A 24,832-nucleotide genomic window follows, 5' to 3' on the forward strand; every position below is an offset into this window, starting at 1 on the left:
ATTCTTCTTTGCTTTCACCACCTCAATCAGTTCCTTTTTGGAACTGATCTATGCCTGAGGTAAGAACACCCTCTTCTGAGCTGTATCTATGATCAGGCCCAAGTACTGCAATCTCCTTGATGGTTTTAATGAAGATTTCTCTAGGTTGAGAATCCAACCTAGGTATTCCAGGTAGCTGACTGTGGTGACCAAACTCTGTTTTAGGCGGGCTACCGACTGATCTATGAAGAGTTTACAGGCAAAAACTATTTTCTTTGGATACGAGGCCCGGGTACCATTCAATTCGGCCAAAAAGACACTTTGAATGGATCCGGCTGCATGGCTAGCCCCACAGCAAGGATTGCTCCAGAGGAAATCAGTACAGCACATCTTTACTCGTGACCAACACCTTAGACACTGGCGAAAAAACAGGTACACCCAAGTAGTGGGATGGGTTATAAAGGGAGTGAGCTTTTTGTCTTAGGGCGTGCCAGTGTCCATCACCTGAAGGTGCCTATAACCCACATAGTAACTACTATAGCTCTGTGTCCAATGACGTACGATAAGAGAAAATGCATTTAAGGCTTACTTTGTAATTATAGCTAGATGGTATTTAAAAGACGAGCATCAGTCTGAGCAAAAAAAAGACAATAAAAAAAAAAAAAAAAAAAAGAAAAGTGAGCAGCTACAAGTACTGTAGCTGCTGACTTAATACAAGGACAATTACCTGTGTGTCCATGGGGGTGGGGTGGGGAGGTTTAGGAAGAGAGAGTGGAAATACTTGGAGATCATAGGGCGATCTTGCCTGGAGTTGTGTGCGGGTACCTGTCAAAACAAGGAACCTGCTGGCCCCCCAGTGGAGTGGTGGAATGTGTGAAAAAACAGAGATGGCCCTTTTGGATGGAGTTCCGCTTTAATTAGAGCTGCAAAAATTACTTCTTTGCCATTCTTCAAACATACAGTATATCATCTTAATGTTCATACATCACCACAACGGCTTCTCACCTCAACAGAAAGCTGTAACTGTTTTTCTGTAAGCCCAGAAGCTGCCATCTTGTCAAGCACATTGAACTCGCTTGACTTTACTGCAGACTTGATACTTTTCATCACGCCTTTACAAAATGGAAGAAAAGAAAAAAGTTAAACATTATCTCTCAGGTATTTTTCTACACTCTTATTTGATAAACCAGGATTCTTGGAAAAAATTGTTTATAATGGAATGATGACCTCAAGGTTGCACAAACCTAGTGTATGGAAGATAAAGTCATACTCACTGGATACTACACTTGGGTTGATAACTGCCGGCACAGATACAGCAGGTACAGGGAGAGGTACTGGTGCAGTTGCAGGGGTGGGGGCAGGTGCAGGTGTGATTGCATTGCTTTGATTAGTCACACCATCAGACAATTTGTTATCGGGCAAGGCAATTGAAATAAGGGAGAGGAGTCTAAGCAGTTTTTCTGTAAGCAGCGAACTCCGTCGAATGACGGGGTGAGATAACATATTCATGAGCTGTCCCAATGGGGAGGCCTCCAAACTGCACTGCAAACTTTCTGCTTCTGCTCCAGAGCTCACAGGCAAAGACTTTACAGAGGTTTTCCCCTTCCGGCTCACATTCATGTTGTCCAATTTAACTAACAAGTCCCAGAAGTCCGTAGAAATATTGCTGGGACCACTGTTGCTAGATGGAGTAACACAAGGGCTACAAGTCACTTTTATATTCCTCTCCTTATTGTCACTGTTTTCTACATTGCACTCTTTGGTCCTCTGCTGTGTGAAATGGCTGGGGAACACCTACAAAGAAAAATAGAGGTGTCATAACAGCACACAATTCTTAAATATTTTAAAACAAACATTTGAAGAGACCGGTCAGCAGACAGTTAATTCCAACAACAATCTTTCAAAAAGTTATATGGGAATTGATGCAAGTCATGGGTGCTCAACCTGTGGCCCTCCAGCTGTTGCAGAACTAATAATCTCATAAGGCTGACAGTTACAAATATGTCTCCCAAAGAGAGGCATGATGGGAATTGTAGTTCCACAAAAGCTGGAGGGCCAAAGGTTGAGCACCCACGATAAGTTATTTACCTGTAAAAGCTTCCTTCATATAGACATCCATTAACCCACAGGACTGCTACTGTGATATCATCAGCCCCAGCAGACTCACAGTTGTCAGTCAAATGTCACAATACAGCATCCCCTTTGTTCCTCCTCAGCAGTAACATAAAACATTATGTAGTAAACTCCCAAAATAGGAGAGGGCTGCAACCTGCAAAGACTGTGCTAGGGAATTCACTCTTCCTAAATTTGTCAAATTTGCTAGCAAGGGTTTAATTTTATGGCCTCTGTTTTAGGCTCATTTGTACTGTAAAATCAAACCCTTAGCCCTGATTTACATTGGTGCAATATACCATGCGATTTGACAGTTTAAACTTGCATGAAAAAGATGCATTCAAAAGTTAAACCCAATTTGTGCCCATAGAAGCGTTCAAATCAGTGTGACTCCGATCCAGTGCGATCAGCGATTCTGAAAAAGGTTCCTGCACTTTCTTCCGATATAATGTGCAACTTGCATAGACAGACATGTGTGCATGCAGTTGCACTGAAATCATGCTGAAGTAGTGCGTTTTAAAGAGGAAGTAAACCCTGATGAGTTTACTTCCTCTTTCATTCCCTGTAAAGGCAAAGCATAATGGACTACTATCCATCGCATAGTAGTACATTATGTGTCACTTACCTGACACAGGAGCCAGCGAAGTCACAGCTGTCCCCTGTAGTTCCGAGCGTCCATCTTCTTGGTGGGTCCCCCTGGGTCTCGCTGCTCCGGCGCTGTGATTCGCCGGAGCAGCGATGACGTCACTCCCGCGCATGCGCACAGGAGCCGAGACTCGCGGCATTGCCGTCATCGACGATGCCCCGCTCAGTGCGCCTGCGCGCCGCTGTCTACGGCGCATGCGCTGTAGATAGCGGTGCCCGTCTTCGGGCAAATATCTCCTAAACCGTATAGGTTTAGGAGATATTTCTTGGACCTACAGGTAAGCCTTAATCTAGGCTTACCTGTAGGTCAAAGTGGTTTGTAAGGGTTTACAACCACTTTAAGCGTGAACTGGGTCTTACTCAAAAACTATCCAATTTAAAAATTGCTAGACACATGTCAAGGGATTATATTTTTAATTATGCTGTAAGTAAGCAATAGATTTAATACTTGTTTGTTCTGTGAATTTTCTTGATTTAAAGTGGAGGTCCATCAAAAAATAAATAAAAGCTAGAAGCTACACATACAGTGCCTTGCGAAAGTATTCGGCCCCATTGAACTTTTCAACCTTTTGCCACATTTCAGGCTTCAAACAAAGATATTAAATTTTTATTTTTTGTGAAGCATCACCAACAAGTGGGACAATTGTGAAGTGGAACGAAATCTATTGGATTTTGGAAACTTTTTTAACTAATAAAAAAATGAAAAGTGGGGTGTGCAAAATTATTTGGCCCCCTTGCGTTAATACTTTGTAGAGCCACCTTTTGCTGCGATTACAGCTGCAAGTCGCTTGGGGTATGTCTCTATCAGTTTTGCACATTGAGAGACTGAAATTCTTGCCCATTCTTCCTTGCAAAACAGCTCGAGCTCAGTGAGGTTGGATGGAGAGCGTTTGTGAACAGCAGTTTTCAGCTCTTTCCACAGATTCTCGATTGGATTCAGGTCTGGACTTTGACTTGGCCATTCTAACACCTGGATACGTTTATTTGTGAACCATTCCTTTGTAGATTTTGCTGTATGTTTGGGATCATTGTCTTGTTGGAAGATAAATCTCCGTCCCAGTTCCAGGTCTTTTGCAGACTCCAACAGGTTTTCATCCAGAATGGTCCTGTATTTGGCTGCATCCATCTTCCCCTCAATTTTAACCATCTTCCCTGTCCCTGCTGAAGAAAAGCAGGCCCAAACCATGATGCTGCCACCACCATATTTGACAGTGGGGATGGTGTGTTGAGGGTGATAAGCTGTGTTGCTTTTACGCCAAACATATCGTTTTGCATTGTGGGCAAAAAGTTCGATTTTGGTTTCATCTGACCAGAGCACCTTCTTCCACATGTTTGGTGTGTCTCCCAGGAGGCTTGTGCTTTTTATGGATATCTTTGAGAAATGGCTTTCTTCTTGCCACTCTTCCATAAAGGCCAGATTTGTGCAGTGTACGACTGATTGTTGTCCTATGGACAGACTCTCCCACCTCAGCTGTAGTTCTCTGCAGTTCATCCAGAGTGATCATGGGCCTCTTGGCTGCATCTCTGATCAGTCTTCTCCTTGTCTGAGCTGAAAGTTTAGAGGGACGGCCAGGTCTTGGTAGATTTGCAGTGGTCTGATACTCCTTCCATTTCAAAATGATCGCTTGCACAGTGCTCCTTGGGATGTTTAAAGCTTGGGAAATCTTTTTGTATCCAAATCCGGCTTTAAACTTCTATACAACAGTATTACGGACCTGCCTGGTGTGTTCCTTGGTCTTCATGATGCTCTCTGCGCTTTCAACAGAACCCTGAGACTATCACAGAGCAGGTGCATTTATACAGAGACTTGATTACACACAGGTGGATTCTATTTATCACCATCAGTCATTTAGGACAACATTGGATCATGCAGAGATCGTCGCTGAACTTCTGGAGTGAGTTTGCTGCACTGAAAGTAAAGGGGCCGAATAATTTTGCACGCACCACTTTTCAGTTTTTTATTTGCTAAAAAAGTTTAAAATTATCCAATAGATTTTGTTCCACTTCACAATTGTTTCCCACTTGTTGGTGATTCTTCACAAAAAATTAAACTTTTATATCTTTATGTTTGAAGCCTGAAATGTGGCAAAAGGTTGAAAAGTTCAAGGGGGCCGAATACTTTCACAAGGCACTGTACTGCAGCTGCTTATTTTTAATAATACGACACTTAACCATCCTGGAGTCCAACGATGTCAGCACCGCAGCCGATGTTTCCAACCATTGGCTGCTGCCACCGCTGGTAAAGGAACTCAGCAGTGAAGCCTTACGGCTTCATGCCGAGAACCCTACTGCGCATCCGTGAGGCCTCTCCTACTGGCCCAGCGACAGCGGGAAGAGGAGGGGGCCCCTTAGTTATGTCATGGGCCGCAGCGCAGACTCCCAGAAGTGGGAACAGGATACCCGGTCAAAGACAGGTATCCTGTTTCTCTCCCCTCCCAAAAGGTGGCAATTGTGGCCCTGAAGGGAAGAGGCGACAAATGAGCTTTAAGTTGTTTTAAGTTTAAGTTGCTTTAAGGTCTGCTTTAAGTTGGTGAAAAGGGTTCTTTAACAGCAACACAAATAAGGAAACAGAAGTCTTTCAGTCTAGTTTACAGTAGGAAATGTTACGCCATATGCACATCTAAACTACGCATTGTGCTTGAGATGCATCCAGAGACAAACAGATAAGAACAATCACTCCAGAAACTTTTTTTTTTTTCTTTTTTTAAAGGACCAAACATTGCATTATTGATAAGCTCTTCAAGTATTATCCACTTGACCACTTAAACCCCCTTCCTAACCAAACCAATTTTCAGAGCTCTCACACTTTGAATGACAATTACTCAGTCATGCAACACTGTAACCATATGAAATGTATGTCCTTTTTTCACAAAAATAGAGCTTTTTGGTGGTATTTAATAACCGCTGGGTTTTATTTTTTGCGCTATAAAACTAAAAAGAATGAAAATTTGGTAAAAAAAAAAAAAAAACAACATTTCTGTTAAAATGCATTGCAGAGTATTGGCAAATATTGGACATTACTGCAGAGTATTGCACAGTATGGGCGCAGAGCAGCGCTGTGGGCACCACAGATTCAGCCCACATCGTTGCTAAAAACGATCTCTCCCCCTCTCTCCTCGCACTGTACAGATCGGTACAGAAAGGGGAGGAAGGAACTGGCATCATGACATGACGCTGGTTTGTTTACAAGTGATCGCTCTGTCATTTGACGGAGCGATCACGTGGTAAACGGCCGCTACTAGCGGACGTGACCCATGATGCCCTGGCGGTCATAGATGTTTGCAAGAGCGCGCCCCAGGGGGCACACGAGAGCAACATTCTGTGAGGATGTCCATGGACGCCCTCCCAGAATAAGCTGACCGCACTGTAGCAGTCTTTCAGCTATGGTCCGATCGGCATGTGGTTAAGCCATGTAGTATCATGGAGGGATGCAGCTTTCCTCCAGCAGATTAATTTTCCTGGGACAGATGAGAAGTCCCTTCTGCAGATTTATCTGCTGCTGCACAGCCCAAAAGGAAAGAAACATTTCTCTTTCTGTCCAAACTTCTGTAGGGGTCAGATGTTTCACAAAAAAAAAAATAAAATAAAATTTAATTTCCCCAATGAGCCAGACGAGAAAACCAATTTTACCAGCATCGCCCCTTTTTTGTAAAATATGCCGTCAAGGCATATTCATACGATTTCCTATATAACTTCCTGCTAACACTGGTCAGATTTTCAAATTAAAGCAGTATTAAACCTAAAAGCAAACCTATTGCAGTTTACCAACTCTTATATGTGATGGCTTTTTCTTTTAGAGGCTCTGTTACCTAGTGATCTTGCCAATAAATCTGTTTTTCAAAAGAATAAGCCCTCTTGCAGATGCAGCAGTTGGAGGCATGAGACTTTTGTAAATTCTTTATCCCAAAAGTAATAAAAAAAAATAAAAAATAAAACTGTGGATGTAACTGCTTTTAAAGTGTGAGCTGAAGTTTGGCTTCAAATTTGTAGTGCATTTAAATCTGCTAGTACATCTAACACTCCTCTTGCCCCAGATTAACAAAGCTGCTGACCAAAAAGGTGTCCTCTGTGTTCCTTCACCCAATGAAGACATTCGTATACAGATGGTGTTACTGGCCAGATCACCAGGTGAAAACATAAAAAAGCCTTACGAAAAACGAATGCAGCCACATCTGATTGGCAAGCTGCAATATGTTACAATTTTGGGTTTAATAGCGCTTTAACCACTTTCAGACCGGACCATTTTGCTGGTAAATGACCAGAGGTCTTTTTACAATTTGGCACTGCGCTGCTTTAACTGGTAATTGCGCGGTCATGCAATGTTGTACCCAAACAAAATTTGCGTCCTTTTCTTCCCACAAATAGAGCTTTCTTTTGATGGTATTTGATTGCCTCTGCGATTTTTATTTTTTGCGATATAAACGTAAAAATACCGCAAATTTTGAAAAAAAATGATATTTTCTACTTTTTGTTATTAGAAAAATCCAATAAACTCAATTTTAGTCATACATTTAGGCCAAAATGTATTCAGCCACATGTCTTTGGTAAAAAAAAAGTCAATAATTGTATATTTATTGGTTTGCGCAAAAGTTGTCACATCTACAAACTAAGGTACGTTTTCTGGAATTTACGCAGCTTTTAGTTTACGACTGCCTATCTCAGTTCTTGAGGTGCTAAAATGGCAGGGCAGTACAAAACCCCCCCAAATGACCCCATTTTGGAAAGTAGACCCCCCTAAGGAAATTGATAAGTGGCATGTTGAGCCCATTGAATATTTTATTTTTTTGCCTCAAGCGATTGAATAATGACAAAAAAATAATTTTTTATTTTTTTTTACACAAAGTTGTCACTAAATGATATATTGCTCACGCATGCCATGGGCATATGTGAAATGACACCCCAAAATAAATTCTGCTGCTTCTCCTGAGTACGGGGATACCACATATGTGGGACTTTTTGGGAGCCTAGCCGCGTACGGGGCCCCGAAAACCAAGCACCGCCTTCAGGCTTTCTAAGGGCGTTACAGTTTTGAAGGCCATAAAATGCCAAGATGGCACAAACCCCCCCCCCCCAAATGACCCCATTTTGGAAAGTAGACACCCCTAAATTTAGGGGTACACTAGTGAGACTAGGTAATAAATGGCGGGTGCCCTGAAACTATAAAAAAATAACTAACCAACCAGCGTCACCTGTAACAGTTATATGGTGATCACTGGTGAAAGGGTTAACTAGGGGGCAATCAGGGGGCTTTATGCGGTAGTATATGGGGGTCCCTGGCGCTATAAAAAGCTGCGGCGAACCTAAATACCTACCTGCCTAACTAGCGTCACCTGTGACACTAATACAGCAATCAGAAAAATGATCGCTTATTAGGCTGGGTTCACACTGGAGCGATGTGGGAACGCCACGAATGCGCGGCGGGTTCCCGCATCACATGCCTCCCGGCGGCAGTTCACACTGCCCTATGCGAACTGCTGGGAGGGTCAGTGAAATGTTAATGACACCCCCAGATCAGTTCGCATATCGCAGTGCGATCTGCAAACTCGGATCGCATGGTGTGAACCCCCAATGCGATCCGATTCTGCTGCGGACCAAAAAAAGGGTCCCGCGCGAGTTTGCGGCGGGTGCGACACGAATTCAGCCATACTATCTGTATGGCTGAACTCGAATCGCACAGAGATCGGATGTGATTTGCACTGCAGTGCGGTGCGAATCACATCCGTTCTCATAAACCGCTGCAATGTGAACCCAGCCTTAGTGACACTGGCGACGGGGGGTGATCACGGGGTTAAACCTTTATTGGGGGGGTACCTTAGAACTAAAGGGGGCTAACCCTAACTGCCCTAACAGTTATTACAGTCACAAATGACACCCGCTGGGTGATCAGGGGGTTAAACCTTTATTAGGTAATAAATGGCGGGTGCCCTGAAACTATAAAAAAATAACTAACCAACCAGCGTCACCTGTAACAGTTATATGGTGATCACTGGTGAAAGGGTTAACTAGGGGGCAATCAGGGGGCTTTATGCGGTAGTATATGGGGGTCCCTGGCGCTATAAAAAGCTGCGGCGAACCTAAATACCTACCTGCCTAACTAGCGTCACCTGTGACACTAATACAGCGATCAGAAAAACGATCGCTTATTAGGCTGGGTTCACACTGGAGTGATGCGGGAACGCCACAAATCCGCGGCGGGTTCCCGCATGCCTCCCGGCGGCAGTTCACACTGCCCTATGCGAACTGCTGGGAGTGTCAGTGAAATGTTAATGACACCCCCAGATCAGTTCGCATATCGCAGTGCGATCTGCAAACTCGGATCGCATGGTGTGAACACCCATGCGATCCGATTCTGCTGCGGACCAAAAAAAGGGTCCCGTGCGAATTTGCGGCGGGTGCGGCGAATGGCTGAACTCGAATCGCACAGAGATCGGATGTGATTTGCACTGCAGTGCGGTGCAAATCACATTCGTTCTCATAAACCGCTGCAATGTGAACCCAGCCTTAGGGACACTGGCGACGGGGGGTGATCACGGGGTTAAACCTTTATTGGGGGGGGTACATTAGAACTAAAGGGGGCTAACCCTAACTGCCCTAACAGTTATTACAGTCACAAATGACACCAATGCAAAAAAAAAAAAAAAATGACATTGGTGTCACTGACTGGGGGGCAGGGGTAATTGGGGGGGTGATCGGGGGGGTGTGAGTGTGCCTGGCATGTTCTACTGTGTAGTGTCGTGTTGGTGCAACTCACCGATCCTCTCTCCTCGGTGTCGGAACGAAAAATACCGACACGGAGGAGAGATTACATCACTTCCTCTCCTGTGTTTACATTACAGGAGAGGAAGTGATGTCACGAAGACTTTCTATTCGCTGGGAGCGATCGCGAGGGGGTGGCCATGAATGAATGGCCGTCCCCTCGTCCGGGATCGCTCCCGAACGAATACCGACCGCCGCGGGAAGGCAGGGACGTACATGTACGCCCATATGCCTGCCCGTGCCATTCTGTCGACGTACATCGTCGTGCGGCGGTCGGGAAGTGGTTAAGCGAAAAACGCAGCTTTAGGGATTACCTCCTCCCTTTTCCTTAAAGGAATCATAAGCCCCAAGTTATAAGCTCATACATTCAGTTAACGTGTTACTAAATCCAGGACCTTGCATTCACTATATATGGTCTCACACAGTACACAGCGGAAATGCAATTATTTTAGTAAATATAAACTGCTAAATACTTTTTCTCATCAGCAGTATATAGCAGTCCTGTGACTTCTATCCGTGTCTGGTTAAAGCTTGTAAAAGGAGTTTTCATTTTACTCTGACTGTTCTATGAGGCTGCAGGACCCCTGACCTTATGGACAGTGCTGATAGGAAGATGCATGTGATCAGCACAGGGCCAAAGAAAACAAAAAAACCAACAACTCTCTAGCCATACACTCCAGACTGAGTATGTGCAGAGTGACTCCAAAGGCTCCTTCTTATCAGGAGCATAGTTAGGGGACTGTGGAAGGAGAGGATCTGAGAAGACAGGATCAAACAGCCTTTTTACACAATGTAGTGGATTAACCCCTTAGTATTCACAGTGAGTATAACAAGCATGCTTTACTGCATATACAAACTGATTTTCACGGCTGTGGGTATAGTAACACTAACTGGACACTGGCAAGGCTTTGTAGAATGCATCCCCCCTTGGCGGCTCACCTGTAACTCTACACCACTCTGAATCCTCAGGTAGCAAGCAATGCAGAGTAAGCAAGGAATGGAAGTGTGGCATGTGTCCTGTGCTGTAATCCATGATATGCAATTTCCAGGCCAATTCAAAATTCCTCTTAATTGTACAATACAGAACACATGAAAAAGTTAAGTATTCCCTGGGACATCTCCAAGCAATGAATGAGAAGGGCAAGAAAGAGAAAAAAAAAAAAAAACGCACACAAACACACACACACCCCTATAGGCCCAAAAACAAGCATCAAAGTAAGAGTGCTGCTGCATGAACCTTGCAGTTGAAAGCTGCATCCACAGAGGACTGTGCATCCACCTAGGAGAACTTTGAAAAGACACTAACAGAGGTCCAGGTGGTGGTCTTACAAAGCTGGGCTACAGTCTTGTGCCGGAAATCTCAGAAAACTCCCACTGATCTGGTGGAAGAGCATGAGGATCTTGTCCTTGAGCGTAAAGGCTCTAGCAATCAGATTTCGTATCCATTGAGCAGTGGGGGACTCACAAGAGAGCTGCAATATTAGAGACATGTTTGAAAGAGGCTACTGTGCTGGAAATGCACAGGGAGGGCTGCATATAAAGCAGACGTGAAGGCCCACACACCAAGAAGCCGCATATGTGCGTTCGGCCACTGTGAAGAGGTTAAACAAGGAAGCGCAAAGCAACAGGCCTTTAAAAAAAAGCAATAAAGGCCAAAACCTGACCCTTCAGAGTGCTTAAGTCCAAATTCTGGTCAATACCCAATTGAAGGAAGGCCAGAACGCAAGGCACAAAGTAATCTTTGAGACTGAATTGGCCGTTTTCTCTCACCAGGCAAGAAGGACTTCCAAAACATAATAGTGGATATTAATGGAAGTGGATTTTCTTGCTTTTTAGTAGGGTGGGAGTAACAGACTCCGATACCTCTCCATCTCTTAAGACCTGGGTTCTAACAGCCATGCTGTTAAACAACAAGACTGGAAAGAAGGATGGTATAGAGAGCCCTGAGAAAGCAAACTGGGTCTGTTGGGCATAGGCTAGAGGTCCGAGTATGTCTTTGTACCAGAACGTTTTGGGCCAGTTTGGTTCATCGAGAATCAATCTTCCTTCTCTTGCTCTTTTTGCGTAGACGAGGCAGAATTTAGGCAAAAATGTAGTTACAATTTAGGTTATTCTTTCACAGGAAGGATTATTGTTCTAACAATGAACTTAGCTTATACCATATGGACAGAATAAAGACCCTGGCCATACTGTGCATGAAGCCTGGCTGCATTTTAACAGGACTGGGTTCACACTAGTTTGTGTTAGGCTGGACTGAGTGTAAATCGCACATTACGTCACACATAGACCACCTCCTTGGCCTCAACTCTGGAACTAGGGATGTGCTACAATGTCATCAGTGAAAAAGCTTGGTGCATAAAGCAGGAACATAAAAAAACATGCGATGAGCACCTACTTTATTGTAGTTGACCTATATACTTATAACCAATATTTGCAGTAAAAACACCCGTCCTTAAAGTGGTGTTGCCACCAAAAAATTAAAAGTGCTTAAAATTCGTCAAAAAAAAAAAAAAAAAAAGAATTGGCAAAAAAAAAAATTTTTTACTCACCTCTAAATACCGGTTGCTAGGGGGTCCCTCGTAATCTGCCTTCCTCATTGCCCAGGCTGGTGACATCACTTCCCCTCGCGCCGCACATTCACCTGGGACCTGTCATGTGTCCCAGGTGACTGTACGGCGTATCACGGCGCCCTGCGCCGCTCGCGCATGCGCAGTGGGTGCCCGGCTGTGAAGCCACAGCCGGGTGCCCACAGTATGCATGACGGCGCCGCGAGCGGAGCGGGGAGCTTCGTTCCCCCGCATCGCTGGACCCTGGGGCAGGTAAGTGTCCGATTATTAAAAGCCAGCAGCTGCAGTATTTGTAGCCGCTGACTTTTAATTTTTTTTTTTTAGGGGGTACCCCACTTTAAAAAAAAAAAAAAAAAAAAAAAAAAAAAGAAGAACACAGACCCCCTCACCTAAAAAAATAAATAAAAAAAAATTCTCAGTATGTGATGTCCATTTCGTTTTTTCGAAGAAGAGACTACCAAAACCAATAGAAAACTAAATTCAGACTTGTTTTTCTAAAGCATCATATATTCTATTTTTTTCAACCACATTTTAACCTACCTTGGCTAATTGTATAAGCGTGTCCAACACATGCCTGCACACCACAGGGGCAGCCTGAGGGTGGATATGAACAGTAGAGCCACAAGCAGCATGCTTCTCTGTGTGCTTGCGTCCCAATGACCTCTGGATTTGGAATATGTTTGTTCGGCATCCAAGGGCAGCATCCATTGAAACAGAGAGCCAAGAGAGCTGATTGGAGTTTTTGGATTCCATTTTGTGCAGCAGTTCTAAAGGACGATTATCGTGGCTGGAAGAACAAGCCTTGGCAGCACTCCTTTTATCAGGGCCACTTAAAGAACTCTTGGGACTCTCTATGCAGAGTTCACTTTCGCTGCTGCGTTGCAGGATTGACAGAAGGCTTTTGATAACCCAGTTTCGGGTTTGTGCATGGTAGCAGAGGTTCCTCAAGACTCTGTGCAAACGGCTGGTGTTAAGTTTTGGCTCATCTACAAAGAGCAGTACAAGCAAACATGAGAGAGCTTCATGATCCAACAAAAGTCGCCCTCTTAGTCTGAGCAAACTGTCCACATTACTGCCTGCAGGCCTAGAAGGAGAGAGAAAGGGTTAGTGTACTTTCACCATTTAAGTGTTAACAGCTTGGGGAAAGGACAAGACCTCTAAACGTTAGTTAACCCCAAAACACACAAATGTGTTTGGCAGGTAAAAACTCCCATAATATATATAATTTCAACTTTGCATTTAGCTGTTGGCCTGCAGTTCAGCTTGAAAGTAAACCTGTCATGACGGTAATATAAAGGCTGCCATTGTAGGCTTTTTCTGAAAAAGCTTCTCAATAATCCAGCTTGGCAAAATAATAAAATCCTAGGTCTAATCAGGGCAAATTAGAAAACTAGGCAAATTAGAAATCAAGTACATTGTTTTGCACATGTACTTCATGTAACTCAAACTAATGATCAGCTTTTTCTAGCGTTTAAACAAAAAGGAATAAAACCTGCAGCAAACCCAGTGATCAATATGATTAAGTTACCCTTACCTTGTGTGGGTACTGCTGTTTCCCATTTGGAAGGTGCTTCCTCTCTGCACAGCCAGTCGTGTATACTGAACCCCTCGGTTTCCACTTAAGCGACTTGTAAATGCTAGAAAGACAAAATTAAAGGCAGTCATTTTTTCATTCTACTACTAATAGTTTTTTTTCGGTTTGTTTTTTTAGTCAATCAAAAACACTCTATGAATGAAGGACAGGCAGATGATAAGTCTGCCTCCTCCATTTGGAGAGCTTGTGGGAACAGATTCTAAGTACCGGAACAGATTCCAAGTATGAAACATGTGGGCAGAAAGTGCAGTCATAGTCTACACTTTTGAGGAGTCTGTCACATGTGCAGCCCCTCATATTAAAAGTAGTTGTAATCCTTAGTTAAACTTAAAAAGTTATGAATTTTTAAATTTAAGCTTTTAATTAATCCAGATTTTGATTTTTTTTTTTTAAACTTGCCTCTTATACATTTTGTGACTGCTCAAATGCAGGTCACATGAAAGCACGTTATATACCGTGGATTCTTATATGTTCTGATGTTGCTGTCACTCTAAGTAGACTACAATAAATTTTAAGTGTTATACCCTTACGGGCTTCACTATTTTTGCTTCTTTTCTGGCGATGATTGCTTAAATCCATTCCCTGATGTGAGTTTTGATGTTCCATCTAACACTGATGTACCTGGTTAACCCTACGATCCATCTATCAAGTGTGGAGGTGGCCATCCAAGTTTGTTATCTGCCATCTAGATTGCATGATTATTAGACATGTGCATTCGTTTTCGTCCGAATGCATTTTCGTCCGAATTTCAGCAATTTTTGTTTTCGTTTTGACAAACGATAACGAAAGCACAAAATCCGAAAAACGAAAGATCCGACATAAATAAATGCTTTATTTTCGTTTTCATTGTTACAACAGTTCGATATAGAATAGGAGATTCGACATGACTGACAACAATCTGTGTCTATAGAACCTGTGGTCGAATGTGCTTAACCTTACCTCTATTAGTCCAAGATTATATAGAGAAAATATTCGACAGAGAAAAAAGATTTGACAGAGAGAAAAGATTCTGCAAGTTACTGTCCTAAAAAGTGTTTGGGGACCCGGGTCCTGCCCCAGGGGACATGTATCAATGCAAAAAAAAGTTTTAAAAACGGCCGTTTTTTCGGGAGCAGTGATTTTAATAATGATTAAAGTGAAACAATAAAAGTGTAATATTCCTTTAAATTTCGTAGGGGGGGGTTGTCTATAGTATGCCTGTGAAGGGGCGCATGTTTCCCGTGCTTAGAATTGTCCCTGCACAAAGTGTCATTTATGCAGGAAAAAAAGTCCTTTAAAATCACTCGCAGCTATTATGAATTGTCGGCTCCGTAATACAGAGAACACTCATTGAAAGTCATTGATAAAAAAATAAATAAATTAAAAAAAAAGCGTGGGGGTCCCCCAAATTCAATTACCAGGCCCTTCAGGTCTGGTATGGATATTAAGGGGAACCCTGCCTCAAATTTAAGAAAAAAATTTGACGTGGAGTTCCCCCTAAATATCCATAACCAGACCCTTTGAGAGTTGAGAGAAAGTAGCTATCAGCCAAGGCCGGACGGATGGTTTGCCCCTTGATGGCACTCAAAGCCAGAGACCTCTCCACAGCAGACTGTAGAAAGGCCCAAATAAACCTCACAACATACCGTTGTATGTCTGAAGCCTATGAGATACACACCAGGTGAAATAAGCCTTCCATATACGATGGTACACTGTCTTAGAGGACTTTCTAGCCTTGAGGATAAAAAAACAAACAAAAAAAAACAGAATCAAATATTCCTTCAGGGCTTGTACTTCAACAGCGATGCCATCAAAGTCAGCAACTGTAAAGTAGAATGGAACAGTAAACCCTGCAACAGCTAGTCAGGGAGATCTGGAAAAGCCCACAGCATTTCTGCCAGGAGTTTTACAATGTGGGCATATCATTTTCCCCTTGGACAAGCTGGTATCATTAGAATAACTGGAATACCCTCCACCTTAATACTGTTTAACAGGTAAGAATTTGGAGTGGAGGGATAGCATAGATCAGAGACAACTGATCCCACGGAGTAAACAATCTACCACAAATGCTTGAGGATCGACACATCAAGCACCCTCCATCACAAACCAGTCTCTGAACACCTCCAGCTGCTGGAGGTTGAAAAAGTTCACCTGCCAATTTTTCATGCTGGGAATCTGCACCAAGGAGAGAGATAAAGTGAAATGTTGCCCATGACAGGATCAGGTCCACTTCATGAACAGTTTAGCTTTCCATTACTCCTTGGTGGGTGATGTACATTCACAGCCATGGCATTGATTGAACCCTAAAGGGGAGTCACCGGTAGACAGACCAATGTAGGAAAGCCAGTTGCTGAAAGCTGATCGGCAAATTCAGCTCATTTGACAACTACACTGCTCGAGCTTGAGGTGCTGGCAGCCACCATCAAGATCCTCCAGTTCACTGGAAGGAAAGTTTTTCCTGTATTCAACAGCAGGGTGGATATCCACCATTCCAGAGCCAAACTGGTCTTGGATATCAGATGCCTTGACAGAATCAAGGACTTTTGTCCCATTCCAACGGGAAATTGCGCTAAACCTTTCTAGAGTGAAACTGAGCATAGAAACCTGCATCAAAAAGGTAGCTATGAACTTTCGCCAGCACTTTCATGCAAGTCCAAACCAAGGAAATAAAAGGCCAAATTCAAAAGGGTCAGTACCCAGCTGAACCTCCGAAACTTGTACCGTCTTGCTGGACATTCGCAGTCAGTTTCTGAACCGATAGCTCCCTTAGAAGCCAGCTGCTTCGGTACCCCACAATAGATTCCCAAGGTAGTCGACAAACTCAAAAACCAGTGCCAAACGCCTTTGTGAACACCCTGGATTTTTTTGCATTTTCAGAAACTTGTTGAGACCCTTGCGGTTCGGAATGAGCTGTAGGTTTGGCTTGGAAACTGAACAGTTAGGAATAAAAGAGGCTAAGTGACTAGTTGGTCGAATTAAATAGCAACCATGGCACTACCAGCATTCATTTTGCATATTCTCCCTGTGCCTGCGTGGGTCTCTTTCCACATTCCAAAAACATGCATGTAGGGTAATTGGCTCCTGTCTAAATTGGCCCTAGTATTTATATGAATTTCAATCAAAGGACATTATATTGTAAGCTGCTTGAGGGCAGGAACTGATGTGAATGTACAAAATATATGTAAAGCACTTACTAAATGGACGGTTACATAAAAAGCATTCAGGGCTATATAAATATCTCTAATAAAAAAAAAAAAAAAGGAAAAAAAAAAAAAGCCTCGAGAACACTCTACCAGCATTGATGTGATGACCCCATTTCATTTTTCCAGGGCCGCAAAGAAAAGTGCACTTCAAGATGCTTTTGAGTGCATACACTGTAGAAGAGGAAAGCATGCATCTGTAACCTAGGTCCACCCCCAAACGTTCCTTTACTTGCACCAGTGCAGGTTCTCCTTCACAAAGAGGATGCATTTGCATCCAGAACCAGTGGACAGGGGGGTGCAGTTTTTACAAGGCATTTTGAGCTTTTGCTTGGAGCCCAGGGCTGGTTTGCTTATGTTCTAAAGGGGTGTCGACTATCTCTGACCTGTCCACGTCACAGGAAATTTAGGGAACTTAAACACTACAGAAGAATTACTGACTTAAACCTGTCGTACACTCTGCCAGCACGGCCACGGGTTTAGTGGGAGGCTCAGATGTGGAAACAAAACTGCTACTTTTTAACTATATTTACAGCTATGAATGACAGCTAATGAAGTCTATATTACCTGGACTTCTGAGGATAGCAGAGAGTGCTGAAGTGCTGCTATGACCAAAGAGTCTTTCATGCATGAGTTGCCTCTGACGAGCCTCCTGTTCCCTGCGCAAAGCCTGTGCTTCTGCTGCAATGTCAGGGGGCATGACCGCTAGAACACTGTCCTCCATGTCTTCTAGCACACTGCGGCGTAGATCCGATGGCAAAGTTTGAATGAAGGTAACCGGATCCATTGGGGTGTCCGACGTGGTGCTTTGGGCAAGTTCTCGCCGTTGCTGTTCTGCCCTTTGCTGTGCCAAAACCTGTGCAAGAAAAATAAAGCCATTAGCAAAATAAAAATATATCGATTTTTATACTCCTTGCAAACCGCTTTACTTGGATTTCATTGAAGGATACTAGATGCCTTTCACCTTTAGGTTACACTGCTGCCTACAGGAGGACTGTATTACAGAATCCATGTACTGTATCTGGAGAAAAACCCTGTCCAGTAGCGGAATTAAACCTAAAAAGTGTCAAAATGCTATCAGACAAATAATTTATGACCATAGAGACCCTACTGGTCTCTTCGGTCATAAACTCTTCTCCGATCCTACTTTTTCTGTACAAGATCCACAAGTGTGCAGCTCAACGTACATTCAAGGCACGGCTCTTTGCTGTGACAATGCGACTCCCAGGCCAATGCAGGGGAGCGATATCACTGCATCCCAGACACTAGCCAAAGAGTTAGAAGCTGGAGAGAAGGTGGGTAAAGATGAAATTGCTTGTGATTGACTGGAGCACTGACAGTGCAGCACTGGAGGGGACTGCTTCCCAGTTCTGTTTGCCATAATGTGCCCATGTGGTGCACACTAGCATATTATGGCCAAAATCTCTTGGGGACCAATTTTTTGCTGATGTTTAACTGCCCATTGTAGATATACTGCAGCAGGCTGGCCAGCGCCAGGGTAGAGAACTCACCAATGCCTGTGCAGCAATTGGCTGCAGCACCAACCAATCAGTGGGTGTCGGCCATTGGTTGGTCACCGACACCCGACAAGCGGCTCCGGACATTACCGAAGAAAGTCCTGCATAGGTAAAACACAGGGCACTCTTCTGATAGCAATGTGCTTTTTTTTTTACATTGCTTAGTAAAAAGCGCACACACATTAACACGTTGGCCACACATTAACCCCTTAATGTCCCTAGATATTAACCCCTTCACGGGCAGTGTCATTAGTACAGTTACATGCATATTTTTAGCACTGATTGCTGTATTGGTGTCACTTGTGGCCAAAGAAAGAAGTGTCAAAAGTATCAGGTGACCGATTTGTCCGCCGCAATATGGCAGTCCTGCCAAGTCACTGATTGGCACCATTCCTAGTATTAAAAAAAAATAAATAAAATTCCATAAATCTATCCACTATTTTGTAGACACTAACTTTTGTGCAAACCAATCAATATACACTTAGTTTTACCAAAAATATCTACCAGAATACATTTGGCTTAAATTGATGAAGAAACTTGATCTTTTCAGTTTTTTTTATTGGATGTGCTACATAGCAAGTAAATAAAGTTTTTTTTTTTTTTAAATGGCAGTCTTTGTTTAGTTTAGACCTGGTCAAGAAGGGGGGTAAATCTTCCTGAGCTGAAGTGGTTAATTCCACGTTAATGTTAAAACTGGAGGCTAGGTCATCATACCTGGTTTCCCTCCACTTCTGACAAGGCTTCTAATAAACCTCTAGGTGAAGGGATCACTCCAAATACAGAAATTGCAGGCTGAGAAATCTTTCAAATTGTCACGCCTGGGACGTACACAGCAGACAAGGCTAAAACGTACAGGACACCATCTGCTCTACTTCTCTCGCTGCCTCCCTAATGGTTGATATATGCCACCCACCGCCCCGATGGGCTCCAAATTAACCCAGATCAGATGATCCTTCACAGCACAATAATCCAAAAATGCAAGAACAGTCAAATCACCAAAGCTCCAGGATGGTGATCAGGAGATGAAACCAGCAGGCTGGCATCCATCATGAGGATCTTCCAAGAGTCACCAAGCCTGGGTCAACCTGGTTTGGTCTGTCCAGGGACTGAACAGACTTATCCCAAAACGAAAGAGTATCACAAAAGTACAGATCTGGACTGGACATCATGGAACTGCCATGAATCAGAACCAAGACTCACAAATAAAAGCGTTAGACATCTCCTGGACTGGAGATCTTGGATCTGAGATCAAAGCCCCTAAAGTTTTTTCTATGGGAGCAACACTCTGGCCTGTGCTGTGTCCAGTTACAATTTCTGAAGGTTCTGGATCCATATAATGCATTGTAAATGTCTAGACAGTGAAAGCAATGTTTATCCATTGTAAAAGTCTGGACAGTGAAAGAAGTGTTCTTTGACAGATGATCCCACAACAGGAGGTCATCTAAGCATACCACAATGGGGCTGTCATGAGAGCAAAAATAGTACTGGGGCTAGCACCCTGGTGCAGAATTGACTGGCAGTTTACGGCTTCCACAGCAAAGTGTAGGAAACGCTGAAGCTCTGGAAAGATGGAGACATGAAAGTACGTATCCTTGATAGCCAAAGAATGCAAGTCTCCCTGGTAAAGAAGGTGATGGCAACCCTGGTGGATTCTATACAGAATTTCTGAACTCAAATGAAGACATTCATTAAATGCTCTATTTGGGTTTGTAAACCTGATTAGAGCAAAAACTTGTAGCCATTGCCCGTTTACAAGTGTACAATGTCATATACCTTTATAAAAGCTGTACCAGGCCTTTCCATTTAATCACCTCCCACCCAGGCAAATTCTGGCATCTCTCCCCTACATGTAAAAATCATAATTTTTTTGCTAGAAAATTACTCAGAAGCCCCAAATATATATATTTTTTTTAGTAGAGACCCTAGAAAATAAAATGGCAGCCATTGTAATTTTTTATATGACACCGTATTTGCACAGCAATTTTTTGAATGCAGTTTTTGTTAAAAAAAAAACAAAAAAAAACACACACTATATAACCCATTCTTTTTGGTAAAATATAAGATGTTGTTGTTATTCCAAGTAAATGGATGCCCAACATGTCACACTTTAAAATTGCCCACAGTTGTGGAATGGCGCCATAATACGGTATTTAAAAATCTCCATAGGCTACACATTAAACATTTTTACAGGTTACCAGGTTAGAGTTACAAAGGAGGTCTAGCGCTGCAATTACTGCTTTCGCTATAACATTTGCGGCAATGCTTCACATGTGGCGTGAACAATGATCACATATGTGGGCGTGACCTACTAGGGCCTGAAGTGACAACACTTCCAGTCTACTGGAATCATAGAAATGGACAGGGACCATCCATTCTATGGCCAGCTCTAGTGCTGCTGGGATCGGATCCCAGGTTGTGGCGAGGCGCCTGTGAAGTGTGTGGGGGGGGGGGGATCAGACATGTTGTCACCAAGTGTTGCCCTTGCATGATACTCCACCTAGCAGATGTCACTGCTCAGTCCCACAGCGTCTACTGACTGACCTCAGTGCAAGCAAGCAGGAGCAGATAGAAGTTTTTGTTGCTGTTGGCAAAGCAGGAGTAGCGTATGCAGAATTGCTTCCTAGACACCGTGTGGCAAAAAAAAAAAAAAAGCATGCAGCGTTCGCACACACGGCACTTAACCCAGCAGATGGCATTAGGGCTTACTTCCACAGAATTAATCTCTACTGCAGAGAAAATGGTCAGGGAACAGGGAACTTTAAAAGGCACACAGTGACCTATGTATTTGAGTTGCTTCCCAGTCCAAACTGGCTACTCACAAAGGGAGTCTTCAGACAGAGCAAGTGCTGAGGCAACACAGGCATCTCTGGACCTGAAGAATGTGCCATGGTCAACAAATTACCAGAACAGAATCAGGAATGCACCCTATGTGCAAACCAGTGTCTATAGGCAACCTCAAGCCTATCCCCGCAAACGTTCAGCTCAGTGGGGTATGGATGCAACACTTCAAAAGCCAGGCTGAATATGGACATGCCCATCAGTTGTAAACGTAGAGGGCAGCTCCAACAGTAGAGGTAAGAAGATTCTTGAATAAAAAGAAAATGTTGAAAGGTAAGCAAAAATTATGCTAACAAAATCAGGTTAGTCTTTTATACAGGCGGTCCCCTAGTTACAAACATCTGACTAGGAAACGACTCCAACTCACAAACGGAGGGAGACAACAGGAAAAAAGGAAATCTACCCCATGAAAGGTAAATCCACTCCTGTAAGAGTGATTATGGGAAAAAGGTGTCTCCACTGATGCTTTATCCTTGTATCCACAATAACCCAACATTTTCAAAAACCATCTTAGGGACAGAAAGTGAGGGTAAATCTTCTGAATGGGGCACAGACAGCAAAACAAAACAAACATTACATTATGTTAACCCTTCCCTATGCTATCCAAAAAGCTTATAGTTTTTTTGGCTGGAGCTACAATTAAAAAAAATGTACCTGTTCCGACTTACAGATTCAACTTAAGAACAAACCTACAGACCCCATCTAGTTTGTAACCTGGGGACCACCAGTACAGCATAGCTGAAGACAAGATATCAGTCCACCAAGGACACTAGCAAAAATATTAAACACATGCTGGTAGTAGTGTCCTCCTCCCTCTTCCAGAGTTGGCCTATTTATAATTGCCAGTGTCCAATCCATTTGTAGGTGGCAGTAAAACTCACAGGTGAAAGTCTTCCAGTGTCCCTCAATGGATGGGAAAGTGAAGGGAACCACAGATTTAGTTAATATGTCTTAACATACCTCTTCCTGTATGGCTGGGGGTAATGCAGCCAGGAATTCGGGGCTGACCTCAGTGACACCGGCACTTCCCACAACAGGTGGAGGAATGACTGGTACAGCAGTAGGAGGTGGCCGAGCAGGAGGCCTGATACCCAATTGATTTTGAAGAACCTCTCTGCGAATATCTTCTGGAAGAGCTGCAAGGAAGGATGGATCTACTCCCTCAGGTAGATTTATACCTATAAATGCAAGGATATTACGGAACAATTTTTAATGCATTTTCCCTAAAGGCAGTTCTTTTTATGCTGGGTTACAAAACTGAACAAAAGCTTGGTGTAAAAACAAACGCAACCAACCAGCCAAAGGATCCTCTTCCTCACTACTCGTAGATGGCAGCGGTTCTTCTAGGATACCACCGGAATCACCTGCTAACAAGGCCACAGCAGGATCTCTGGTAGAAGGCAACTCATTAGATGGGGCCGCTGTGGAGCTGAAAGGTAAAAGGAACAGCTTAACATTTGAGCCAAACAGCAATCTGACAAGAACTAAAGCACCCGTGGGAATCCCTATTTCATAGGCCTATCTTGGGGTTAACGAAAAGGGAACATATCTTGGCAACACACATTTTTATGGCCACTAAACAAACCATTGCGGATGCATGGAATATACCTCTCTTCTCTTTTGAGGTGAAGTGACAGGTACATGGAACGTAGGTGAACAGGAAGCTCACGGCGATGCTCGTTGGACATAGACAATTTTCTTAAGATTTGGCAACCTGGGTTGGACCAGTTTCCAGCGAAGAGCACACCTTCTCACTTTTTGGACCTATAGAACTGTCATGTCTACTTGTGGTGGCCTTGAATTCCCTGGGGTGGGCATTGCTTTATTCTCCGCACCTCCTCTTTGTTTTCCTTCTTCCTCTCCCCCCTTGTTCCTTACTTTTCTTCCACTTTTTTCATTTTTTATTTACCACCAGATGCCAAGTCAGTTTACGGTTCTCTGTTCTTACTTCTGGGGTAAATTTTTTGATGTTATCGTTTTCTGGCCCTTTGGGTGGGGGCATCTGGAGGCCTAAGGGATACACCCACCCCCCCTTTTTGTGTCCCTGAGAGGGCTCTCAAGCTTTCTCCTTCTCTTTGTTTTTATATATTAACATGGGTCAAAATCAGGTGCTGCTTAGAGTATTATACAGGTTCATAACAGAAAAATTGTTGGTTTATGCATAGCTCATTCTCTAGGCTTTGATCGTCAAGAGCTGCACTGATGGTTATTACCCTAAAGGACCAGAATGGTATCTAAGCACCCTCACCTGGTTACCTTTTGTTTTTAATGTGTTTAATACTGGTTATACCATATAAGGGGCCTATTTATGGTATATATGCTTTCATTCTCAAACCACTCTCAGCCGCTGAGCTTGGAATCCGTTCACGGTTTTGAGAGTATTTTTTTTTTTTTTTATTCAATAAAAATATTGTGAAAGAAAAAAGTTAAAGCATATGTCAAGGGAAAAAACAAACACTGGCAGTAAATCTCTGCAATACATGCACATTCCCCCTCGTTTTATTCCTTTGAAGACCATGCTAGTACAGAAAAAATAGGATTTTTAAAACAGCTTACCTGTACATCATAGGACACAGTCTCAAGTAATTACTTGGTGGGTTATGGGCCTACCTTCAGGTGTTAACACTGGTATAACCAATACAGGAAGTTGACTCCCCTATATAACCCCTCCTTCTCCCGGGAGTACCTCCGTTTTTGTAGCCAAGCAATATACTCTCACCCCAAAAAACAGAGGGGTGGGAGCTTTGTGTCCTATGATGTACTCCAAGAAAAGGATTTTTACAGGTAAGCGGTTTTAAAAAGCCTATTTTCTTTATCGTACATCATAGGACACAGACTCAAGTAATTACTTAGTGGGATGTACCATAGCAAAGGGGAGGGAGACACAACCTGTAGGGCAACACCCAGACCTGAGGAATTATACTGCTGCCTGCAGCACACTGCACCCGAAGGCGATATCCTCATTCCATCTTACATCCACTTTTTTTTTTTTGCAAATATATGTACTGAAGACCAAGTCGTGGCCTTGCAGATCTGAGACATGGAGGCCTGGTGAAGCACTGCGCAAGAAGCACCAACCGCTCTCGTAGAGTGCACCTTAACTTTAAAAGGGGGAATCTTTCCCTTTAAATCATAAGTTTGAATTATAACTTGCCGAATGCACTTGGAGACAGTGGATTTTGACGCTGCCTGTCCTTTTAGGACCCTCTGGCAGAATAAATAAGATGTCAGTCTTACGAATCTGAGCAGTTTTCTTCAAATAGATCTTCACTGCTCTCACTACATCAAGACAATGTAGAGACTTTTCTTCCCTGGAACCTGGTCTTGGGAAAAAGGAAGGCAGGATATCTTCATTTAGATGAAAGCCTGAAACTATCTTTGGCAAAAAGCCTGGACAAGGGCGCAATACCATTCTGTCCTCATGAACAACCAAATATGGCTCTTTACAAGAAAAAGCAGCGAATACTGACACCCTCCTTGCTGACGATACAGCAACTAAAAATACCAGCTTCCTTGTCAAGAGGACTAAAGGAATATGCTGTAATGGTTCGAATGGCTGTTTTTCTAACAGACAAAACTAAATTTAAGTCCCAGAGGCTTAAAGGGTGATCTAACTGGTGGCTCTAACTGGTGCATTCCTTGCAT

At 43.3% G+C, this 24,832-nt stretch overlaps 1 protein-coding gene across 13 annotated transcripts in view; it reads right to left on the reverse strand.

Moving 5' to 3' along the window:
- Positions 1–24,832, reverse strand: part of HUWE1 (HECT, UBA and WWE domain containing E3 ubiquitin protein ligase 1) — a 226,822-nt gene that overhangs the window by 37,340 nt on the left and 164,650 nt on the right. For all 13 annotated transcript variants that reach the window (XM_077479218.1, XM_077479208.1, XM_077479201.1 and 10 more), the window contains 7 exons: positions 22,483–22,616; positions 22,148–22,365; positions 17,400–17,688; positions 13,594–13,696; positions 12,600–13,143; positions 1,254–1,773; positions 985–1,091 (listed from right to left, as the gene is read on the reverse strand). In XM_077479218.1, the coding sequence (XP_077335344.1) occupies positions 985–1,091; positions 1,254–1,773; positions 12,600–13,143; positions 13,594–13,696; positions 17,400–17,688; positions 22,148–22,365; positions 22,483–22,616 (1,915 nt within the window). The remainder of the gene's footprint in view (positions 1–984; positions 1,092–1,253; positions 1,774–12,599; positions 13,144–13,593; positions 13,697–17,399; positions 17,689–22,147; positions 22,366–22,482; positions 22,617–24,832) is intronic.

Source organism: Lithobates pipiens, unplaced genomic scaffold, assembly GCF_037356315.1.
Source record: "Lithobates pipiens isolate NorthernLeopardFrog02 unplaced genomic scaffold, aLitPip1_a1.2 Scaffold_1, whole genome shotgun sequence".
Lineage (NCBI taxonomy): Eukaryota > Metazoa > Chordata > Amphibia > Anura > Ranidae > Lithobates > Lithobates pipiens.